Genomic DNA, 10,899 nt, shown 5'->3' on the forward strand with positions numbered 1-10,899 from the left:
ACTGGCTGGGCAGCAGCTTTGCAGAAAAGGACTTGAGGGTTACAGTGGACAATAAAAAGAATACGAGTCAACAGTGTACCCTTCCAACCTTAATTTTTTATGATTTGAAGGAAGGAAGGAGCAAAATAATTACTTAAATAGTTTTATTTTTTTATCAGTTTCCTGAAACTTATTTATATTCATCTGTTGCAGCAGAAATGTGCATGTATGACAGGATTCAAATTAATTAGTAATTTCATAATGACATTTGTGTGTGTGTGTGTATGTGATATGGGTGAATATCAGATTTATATGCATGTATTTCATTGAGGAAGTGGACCAAATTATTGGCACACTTTCTGGAGGTCTGCAGCTGAAGCTTGTGTAGACCATGTATTGTCTATTTTAAGAAAATGTAACTGATTAAATTGTTAATCCCAAAGTTGAGGTGCCATAGAAACCTACCTTTGGAATTCCTAACTTTCAGTTGTTTAGATTATGATGTTACATTGTTGTAATTCTTTTATTCAGTATATAAATCATTTGAAATATGGATTCTGTCTTCCTTGCATATTCTCCTGTTCATCTCAGGAAGCTTCATCAGAAGAGTTTGTCACTCTTTCATGTAGTTTTGTGAGGATTTCTGAAGAAGCACAACCAAAAGTCTTCTATTAACAGAAAAAGGGATGAGAAAAGATTCTTAAACAGGGCTTAGAATGATAGATAGAAAATGTTTCTATTTCAAGAAGACATTCAAAAATGTTCATATGATTTCATAAACAGCAATTTCTGTATTGGCAAAATTGGGTCATTTGACCACAAGGAAGCAGATAATAAAGTTTATATTCTGTGGGTGTTTGACACCTACAAAAGGGGATTATCAGTAGTGTACATTTTTAATGAGAATTCCTCTTCTCTTTTCCTCTAGTTGTTAGTAAGATTTGACTACATGGGTATCCAGAAGGTCTTCAAGTCCGTTTGTGGTGACAGTAATCTTCTGAGAGATTTGTTTATAAATACTTTTTCTTATTGTTAATCACTGCCAGCTGCATTTGCATATCTTCTAAGAGTGTGTGACCCAAGCAGACAGCTTCTCTTATGCTGAAAATGTGTATAATTCTGTATCTGCTTTAGGGTATTTGCTGCTTCATGTGCTCTGCGTGCCTGTAAGCCTACTACCTGATATATCTATACAATAGTACAATGCAAGCTATTACAAAGTCAATGTTTGCCAACTACAACCCTGGATATCTACTGTTCTGTATATAAGAAGATCTGTGGTAATTGCAGATATCACTATCTGGCAACTAACTGTTGGCAGAACTGCTAGCATTGTAAGGGGTAAGCATCTCAAGGAAACAAAAAGCATGCTGAGGATCTTTCTGCTCCCACCCTCCTGGGCTTTTGCTTAGTAGTCTAAGCTAACGAAATAATAATAAAAAGTAAGGGCTCACTTTTAAGAGACTTTAAGACTTTTTTTTTATACTAGTATAATTCCTCTTTCAGGGAACTGGATTTGAAAGCAATCACTAAGTTACATTTCCTCAATATTATTTGAGTTGGAAGAGGAAGCTAATGGGAAGAAGTGAGAAAAGAATGGCTCAGCAAAAATAAATCAAGCATTGTGATTTTTCCCTTTCTTATAAAAACAAAAATGGGGAGCATTCAGATAAACTGAAAACAACAAATTAAAAGCTAATAAATTATATACTTTTAAAACAATTATTAACCTTTGCAACTCATTACTGCAGGAGATGATAGAAGCCAAGAATTGGATTTGTTTGTTCTAGTTGCATTTTAAAAAAGAGAAAGAGATATGGCTAATGAGTTCATGCTTACATTGGCTGGGGTAAAATATTTTGAAGGGATGTGATCTCGTATTTAAATGTGCTGAAGACACTTTCTCTATGGGGAAATTAAGCCAATGTAGTTGCACTATATGATTTCATGTTCCTTCCTTTGAAGTGCCTAGCATTGGCACTATTGTGTCCTGAACACTGAAGTATATTTGAGCTCCTGGTCTGACCTAACCTGGCAGTTCCTACACTGCTATGTTTAAATAAATGGGATGAAGGTCTGACTTGATCTGGGCTTTTGAAACATTCTTACCACCCACCCACCTACCCAGCCACCTTAGGAAGGGGGAAGTGAAAGCACTGGTGTGTGAAGGTGAGTGCCCTATACTCAGATCTACATGTCTGCGATACTGAATTCTAAACTAACCCTGATGCTGTAGATAAAAACATTTCTCCTTTCTTCAGATATATTTTAACAAATAAACTTTTGTTTCAGTTGCTCATGAAACGAACACACTCAAAGCAAGACCCAGATCCAGGTACTGCTTTTGTTTCTATTTCTGACAAAAAAAAAAAATCCTTCCATCTGATTTATCTTCTGCATTAGTTAAGCACAAGTGCATTTTATTAATTGTGCTGGAAAAGTAGACCAGATTAGTGTCATAGAGATGTCACTGTCCTGTTTTGTGATCAATCTCAAGACTTCACCTAACTGACACTTGTATGCTACCTATGAATCCCCACACTGGACAATCTAGACAATGTAAATAATGGTAATGCTGTCAGGTGTGACTAGGTGGATCTGCCCTGTGAATGGATGTAATATCCCACTCTAAACAGTGCCCATTGGCAAGTTGTGGGAAGATTTGTATGGAATACTAAACTAAAAATGAAAGCTTCTAAGGCAGATATCAAAGGAAAGAAAAATGGAGGCCCATGTTATGTGTAACTGAGTTAAACATTGTTTTAGCTGTTTAACATTTTGATATACTCACAGATCTTTGAGCTAGTCAGATTAACTGTGTCAGTATTTAATTTCTTTTTCTAAGGTTATAGGTATGTAATCATGGGGCAGCTATACACAAACATTGAGGCTGCTCTGACGCAGTGTAATTACAGCAGCCTCCAGCGTCTTGTTTATCGGCGTCTTCACAATTCAACATGGCGGTGAGGATGCTTTAACTAAAGCTTATTCAATGAGCTTAAAGCACCCGTGCTGTGATTTTGAAGTGTGGGGATGCTGATACATGAGACCCTCTTCCCCCCAAAACACATGTATAAATGCCCATGATTTTCCTTCTTACAAAGCATATAATTAATCAGACATAAAAAAAATTCTGTCCGTAGGAGAGGATTAGCCAAAGAAAGGGAGAAACTAAAAAAAACAAAACAAAAAACCAAAACAAAAACTTTGAAATTCAAGTGAAGGCTACAGACAACAAAATTATATGCTTGCTTGTTCAGTATTTGTTTCAGGGGTTCCTCTTACATCCTGTAAACAGATTTCTCTGTAGCAGACATTGTGTAGTCAGATCCCTAAGGGGAATTTGATGGGACTTCTACAGCAAAGCAGTACAGTGGTACTGTAAGTTCTGTGGTATGTGGGGACAAAAGTTCAGGGTTGAAAAAAAATACTGAGTAGGGAAGGAATATGTAGAAATATTCTACTAGAATTGTTAAATGAGTAGAAGAAAATAAAGTAAAACATTCCCTTTGGATAACTCTAAAAAAACTGGTAAAGCATCCTTAGGAAGAGGGGCTATGAGGTTAGTGCTTTGTGCTGTGAAAACTTATCAGTTAGTCTTGCTGTTGGAGGTCTGATATTATCTTAGCCCTCCAGCCTTTAAAATACTCAGTTTGTTGGTGTTATCTAAGTATCTGCTTAGACACATCATAGAATTACTGCATTATAGGCACAGTGAGATTTTTTTTTTTTTTTATCATGGGATATGTAGGAGCAGGGTGGTGGGTTGGGCTGGGCTGGAGATGCACAGCTCACAAAGACAGAATGCAGCAGTGCGCAGGGAAACCTGAGTGGCTGACCCAGACTGCCCATGGTCATCCTGTGTTTCCCTGCAGCACAATGTAAGGAGTGTTTTGGAGCAGCGGAGTCCAGTGAGCAAAACATATATACGTGGGGGTGAGATGCTGAAGGACTGTATTTTCTTTTGAGAGAAGCTATGACATGTACAGACATTCAGTCTTCAAGAAGAAACTCTCCTGGGAGTGATTTAACGTTGGTTGTTCCCAGGTTATTTTTCTCCTCCTGGAGTGGCCATTTTTATCCTGACTCTTCCAGGAGAAACTGAACATCTGTACGAGGCCCCTGGCACTGCTCCTGTATGTGTTGTGTAATCTATAGGACTCTCTGTATGTGTTGTCTCTTTCCTCCTCCTCGCCCGGGTTGACAGAGTTTGAGAGTCTCTTAGAGCTGTCAGCTGGGGAGCCTTGATCTTCAGAACAAAGCACAGTGGTTCAGGCTTTTAACTTTTGAAGGCCTCAGTTCAATCCCTGGTGCCTGCCATTGTCCACTAATTTAATAGTGCCAAGAGAGGGACATTTTTGCCTCTTAGTTGCTACTTTTATGGCTTCTTTATAGCATGAATTTATTACAATGCATATTTTTTCAGTGCATCTCACCTTTCAGTCTGTGAAGGGTATGTGTTTGAAAGATAAAACCATAAAGTTTTGATCCAAAGCCCATAGTGGGAACTTTTCCGGGGCTTCAAGGGGGGTTGAGTCAGGTCTTAAATGAATTGGGGCTGGTGGATTTAAAAAAAAATCTTACCAGAGTGAGAAATTAAGCAGCAGGAAATGTATCAGGTTACTTGTAAAGACTGAAATAAGTTTGGCTTTCATTCATATTTTTAGTGGCTACCTCAGAAATACAAGATGAACATTGCCAATGTCCAGTCTGTTAAAGAGTTGTCTTCTAACGATTTGGCAAAAGCTGGTCCCTTTTCCTGTCATTGGGTGGTTTGGAGGTGGGTGGAGGTTGTATTACTTTAATGTTTTTTAATTAGGTCTTGCTTATCATGCATAATGTATTACAGAAAGTGTAACACCTCATGTTGTCAATACTGATTTGTGCAGAGCCTAGAGCCTTGCAGAAGAAAACGGCAGAAAAATATTGGACTCTGCTCAGCAAAATCGAACTTGCTACAGCTGTCTGGAAAGTGCATTGCATAACACGGCAGTATCATGAATTGAAAGTAGATAACTGTGAGGGGTGAATGTGAACAGACAATTTAAGACACATTCAAGGAATTTCAAAAAGTCTTGCCATCGTAGCCTGCTATTGAATTAGCAGTTTGAGCTTCCAGGTTACCAACAAACGAAGCTAGTTGACCAAAAGGTGTCATATAATTCAAACCTGGAAACCTCAGTTTGGGGTATGTCTACAGCCACCTGTGTAGAACAGAAAGACTGTGGACTTGGGTCAGGCTTGCGTACTCAGGGGCCTGAAGATTGTTCCTCTCCAGTGAGCCCCAAAAGCAATACATCTCAGAGGAGGAGAGCAGGCAGCTTTTCTGTTGCTGCCCTGCACCAAGAAACTGGCAGCCTTAATTTCTACTAGAGGTTCATTTGTGCCCCACCTCTTTCGCTACCACACAGCAGGGATATTTGGTGGGTGTACTAATAGGGCTTCTTTTGGTCCAGGTATGCTCAGCTGCTGCTACCAAACCAGGAACTGGACTTGCAGGTGGGCACCTTATACTGTCAAAGACCCGTTATGTAGACTTTACATTGCCAGCAGTACCATGTATTGGATTATGCTGCCAGAATCCTTCATAACCCAAGACTGAAAGAGACTCCTCTTTGCAGGACATGGTATTTGAAGCATTATGCTTTATATCACAACCAGTGCAATGCTTTGAGTACATTTCTGTATTCTTAATGTGCTTGGTGGGATGCAGCCATATTGTAAGAAATAAAAATGAGTAAAAATGCTTTAAAAGCAAGACAACATGCTAATGTACTCCTGGTGACAGCTGGAGCCCACCATGTTAGTTTACAAAGAAGGTGAGGGACAGAAAGCATAAAGAGAAGAGAAATTTTCATTCATGTTCATTCATCTTAGTTGCTATAATTATTTGTTGGCTAAGGTGATGTGACCCCCTGAGCTAAAGATGAGAAGCCTGAAGCTAGAACACACGTGGCATACTAGTTCTGTGGGTTGAAAAGTCATCCTTTCACTCCCTAGACCTAGAGCAATAATATCGTCAGTCTTAGCTATCAAACACTATACTTTCCACCCATGATGCAGGAGTTTTCCCACTATAAAGTGCAACGCTGATCAATAGTTACTATATTTGTTTAAAAGTTAAAGACTTTATTTTTCTTTACTATTTTTTGTTTCCCTTTAGGTCATATTCTAGCACATCTATTGAAGATGCCATGAAAAAGGGAGAAGAGCCCCCTACTCCCCCACCAAGGCCACAGAAGTCACATTCCAGAGCCTCCTCCTTAGATCTGAACAAAATCTTCCAGCAAAACACTCAAGGTAAAAACCTCTGTTTCCCTTCTTAACCCTTGGATTTCTGCTTTTCAGGGTTTTCCAAGCAATTACGTGTGTGATATACTAGCACAAATGTGTGATTAGATGTACCCATGTGCAGTTTTGACAGAAACTGATCCCAGAGCTGAAGAAACTGAACTTGATTCAATTACATCACCCATGGAACAAACCATTTTCCCTCTTATTATAATTAAGGTGATTGTTACGTGGTTTTCTAGCACAACAATTAGAGTTTATGTACACAAGTCTGTCATCAGTGACTGTTTATTACTGGTCTCAGTGTAAATACAGTTGTTACCAGTGATAATACTGCATTCAAGATTTTATGTGTGTGCATGTTTTTGAGGGGAGGTGAACTATACTGTTTTTCCAATTCAGAAATAGAAAAATAAAACAAATATTTGAATTGGGGCAAGTGAAATTAGTAGTATGCAAACTTTTTTAATGTTAAAAGCTTCCACCTATGTGTTTATATTAATAGTTCTTATTGAATAAAAAGAAAGGGAAATTTCTTTCAAAGTGAGTTTGTCAAGGGAAAAGAGTAATAATAGCTGTAGAACAGGGGTTGCCACCCCCCGCACAATGTAGCACACAAGCCTCAAATACTAAGTAAAAAGAGGCGCTGGAATGGAAATTGGAGGGGGGTGCTCAAGGCTTGAGCTGCATAGCATGGGGGTTTCATAGTTTCTAGGGTCAGCAAGTTGGGTTGGGAGGGTGCCTGAGAGGAGATGCCACTGCCCAGAGCCAGTTTAACCCAGCCACTGCTGATTGAGGACTTTGGATCTGCAGAACCCATTAAAACATTTGCAGGGCCAGAGAAGGGTTTAACTGAATCTTGGTGGTGACACCTTTCCTACAGTAGCATCTTGTCCCCCTTCCACTCCACTTGGCTGGAGACTTGAGTCCTCCTGCTTCCATTCCAGTGCCCAGCAGCACAAACTGTATCAGTGATGCCTTTACAATCAGAGCAGTACTGAGGGAAGGGGCAGGGCTTAACTTGTGGCACGCCTGTCAGAAAGGTTGACCCCCAATACTGTAGAGCATTGAAAGCATTATAAAAGGTTATTCCTGCATTGCAAAAGGAGTGGAGGAAGATGCTGATTTCAGTAGATAAGTTGCCCAGCGCTGTTTGGTCATGCAATGTAGACAGAAGTGAATTGTGTTTTAACAGTGCCCTTGAATTAGACTACAGCTTTGGAGAATCCATGGCAGCTGTCTGATTCAGGAACTAGATTAAACATGATTGTGTTTATGCTGTCCAAGATGCTACATTTTAACAGCATCAGAGGAATTTTTAATTGGGTTCACTAATGCGGTTATTGGAATTGAAAAGCGGGTTTCATCTGATGCGGTGTGGCATGGTGTTTGTGCAAAACCCCAGACTAGACAGTGTGTGGATCCTGTTGTATGTGTTAAATCAGAAAGCCAAGCAGGAATCAACTGAAAGTGGTGGGTTTTTTCTGCCTTGCACAGCGATGCAATTCCTGACCTTCAATGGCAGTTCCTGATTGGGAATATGACACACTCACTTCTAATTACAACATAATTAGAACATAATTATTTTTGGCGGGAAAATCTTTCAGTGGTCATGTTTATAGCTGAATGTATAATCTTAAAGAAATAAACTTAGATTCAAGTTTCTGCTGGAACACAAGGGAAAAGAGAATGTCGGGCTAGGAAACCACATTAAACTAGGTCTGCAACTGGCATATAACAGCTTGTATTAAATGGACTCTCTTGAAAGGTAGAATTCAGATTTATTAATATAATGATTTCTTCTAGAAGAAGTAATAACATGAAAGATTCATGGGCTATGGATAAAGGAAAGGAGATCTACCAGTGTTTGTGGAAGGAATTCTCATCTTGAAGAATGGGTTGTTTAATTGGATGCAAGCAATTTTGGGAAGGTCAATACAGATTTTGGTCATCCTAAAACTATTTGTGATGTTTGAGTTGTATAAATCACTTAGCTTCAGCTGGAAAAGATTTTTTTGTGGTTAGATTGATGAGACATACAAGGTGGTGTGATGTGTTTTCCCCAAATGGTTAAGGGTGGTTACTTTTATTTCTGCTGACATTAGAAAAAGAAAAGTTTGAATCATTTTCAGCTGCCATTCCAATTTAGCTAGCCATTACTGGATAAATCAAAGCCTTTCAATATAGATGATGTAAGAGTAGAAAACTGTTTATCGTTCTCAGGTAGTAGGAAAAACAACCAAGTGCAAATATTTAACACTGTTACTATACACAGATTATTTGCTTACTTTTTGTTTTCTTGCACTCTTGGAACAATTTTCTGTACATTTTCCTTTCTACTTTTGAGAAGTAAAACTAGATCAATATTTTTGCACCATTTTGCTAGTGATGAGCAATACAAATTAGTAGCTGGTATGATATCTTATATGGTAATATGGATTGCCTAGTTACAGGATCTGACATTGCAACATAAAGTCCAAGATGATGAAACTTCCATTGTTTAAGACTTGGCAGTTTATATATAAATGAAGCCGATTTGTCAATCCTGAGAGAGAAGCCTGTTTTTTCTACTTAAGCTTGCTTTTAGTGCAGCTACTCACATGACTAAGTTCCAGTATGAGTGATGAGGGTTGTGCATTGTGGCTGTGTGTGTATAACAAAAGTTAAAGAAAGCCTTTGTTCATAAGGGGGATAGGAATTACTCTTTCAGAAGTAGACAGCACCTGCATTTTCCTAGAAAACATTGTTGCCTTTTATTTTCTAAGTGAAAAATTGCCACAGCTTCATAACTTTTGACAAGTAAAATTTGTGTGCTATTTATTTTGATCTGCTGCAGTTTAAATGCATCTGACAATAACATATAACATAATTTCTTATAGAAATGTGTAACTAGATTGAAAAAAAATCCTTTTCTCCTCTGTCACAGCAGTGGTGAAATCACAGTTGATAGATTCATCAATTCATAGATGTTAGTGGCTGGAAGGGACCTTACGAGACCATCAGGTCCAGCCCCCCTGCACTTGGACAGGAAAGACCACTGGGGTCAGAATACCCCAGCAAGGCGGGCAGCAGTACGTAATTGTTCTTGAAAGGGTTCTGTTTCCTATGCCTAGCCTGCATAACAGAGGTCTTACATCCTTGTACTGATTGCAATGGAAAATTCGTATCCTAATTTTCAGTACACAACCCCTCAGCTCCTGCAGTTTAATTCCATGCATGTCACAAACCTGTCCGCAAGGGACCCCCAGTGTCCTGAGCTTCTCACCATTGTGCTGCCACTCATCTCAAAGAACAGACTGAGGTTGCCCTGGGATAGCTCCCTACCCCAGCAAGTCTTAACTCCTCTGCCCTTCTACCGGACCTGAAGACGCAGCAAAGACATTTCTGCCAGCTCTAGGACTAGGACCCTTTTCCCCCACCACACACTTTTGGGCTGAGAAGAAATGAAAGGTCCCTTCCTCTCCATGGAGAGAACTAGGCTGGAGTATCATTTGCCCAGAAACCACCCTTTCTGCATTAATCAGTAAGGAGACAAACAACTAAAAGATTTATTACAAAATTTACAAGCAAAAACTGACTGCAGGTTTGGAGGCAAAAAAGTAAAACAAGCAGTTTCTTTTCCTTTTGTCTAGTCATAGCTCAGCCATCCTGAGAGACCTGTCAGTGTGCCAGCTTACTTGGAGACAAGCCTTCTTGATGATTCTGACAGTCCTGGCTACTGTGGTCATTGAACTCCCAAAGCCTGAGAGTCAAAGACTTTTTTTATTTTATCCTAGCTAGATCCTAAAAATTATCCTAGCTAGACCCTAAAAATCCTCGAAGGCTCCCCATCAAAATTATTCTAATAATGAGTCACCAGAATACTCAGAAGTTTCTGGCTACCTGGCATTCCTGTGGCTTGATAGACCATTCATTTCAGGCGCCTTTGCTATCGGGAGCTGATTTCTCCATTACGGAAAGTGCCTTGGGATGCCCAACTCAGTGATGTTTCCTTTTGCCTGTGTCTGGGAGGGATGATGCTTCCCTCAGTCCCTTGGTTGAACCGTATCCAAAATTGTAAAGATATACATAGAGCATACAGCATAACATAATCTATGCAGTATCATTAATGTATGCAGAATAACATTGGCTTTGCAGTGAGACCACACATGCCATATACGACAAAACACTAGAAAACATTCCTGACACACCGCAACCCCCAAAACATAATGTTGTTCTTGTTAGTGCTCAGCATATTTGAAAATCAGCCCTTAACATTTGAACCACAACTGATTAGGAATGGCTACATTTGAAAATGTGCCTTCATGCATGACCCTGCACTCTCTCAAAGTGCAGCTAATACATAAAGGAAGACCTTGTTTTACATAATGGAAGACCTTGCTTCGACTCAAAAATCCCAGTATGAAGCTTTACAGTTTTTTTTTAATGAGATCGTTGTCTCCTTTGCCTTACAATTTGACAAAAAAAATGATGCTTACAGCTAGATTCCTCAGGTATTTTTTAGTGTGCATATATATATTCCTTACAGGGGTGTAGGTTGTAGCCGTGTTGGTCTGAGGATATAAGCAAACAAGGTTCTTTGGGTGAATCTGATATCTTTTATTAGACCAACTTAAATAATTGGAAAAA

At 39.2% G+C, this 10,899-nt stretch overlaps 1 protein-coding gene across 1 annotated transcript in view; it reads left to right on the forward strand.

Annotated features, from left to right (window-relative positions):
• REPS2 (RALBP1 associated Eps domain containing 2) overlaps positions 1–10,899 on the forward strand; it is a 208,323-nt gene that overhangs the window by 131,358 nt on the left and 66,066 nt on the right. The window contains exons 15-16 of the mRNA XM_019524650.1: positions 2,272–2,314; positions 6,143–6,279. Of these exons, the coding sequence (XP_019380195.1) occupies positions 2,272–2,314; positions 6,143–6,279 (180 nt within the window). The remainder of the gene's footprint in view (positions 1–2,271; positions 2,315–6,142; positions 6,280–10,899) is intronic.

This window comes from Gavialis gangeticus, unplaced genomic scaffold, assembly GCF_001723915.1.
Source record: "Gavialis gangeticus isolate Ggan-Ray unplaced genomic scaffold, GavGan_comp1, whole genome shotgun sequence".
Taxonomy (NCBI): domain Eukaryota; kingdom Metazoa; phylum Chordata; order Crocodylia; family Gavialidae; genus Gavialis; species Gavialis gangeticus.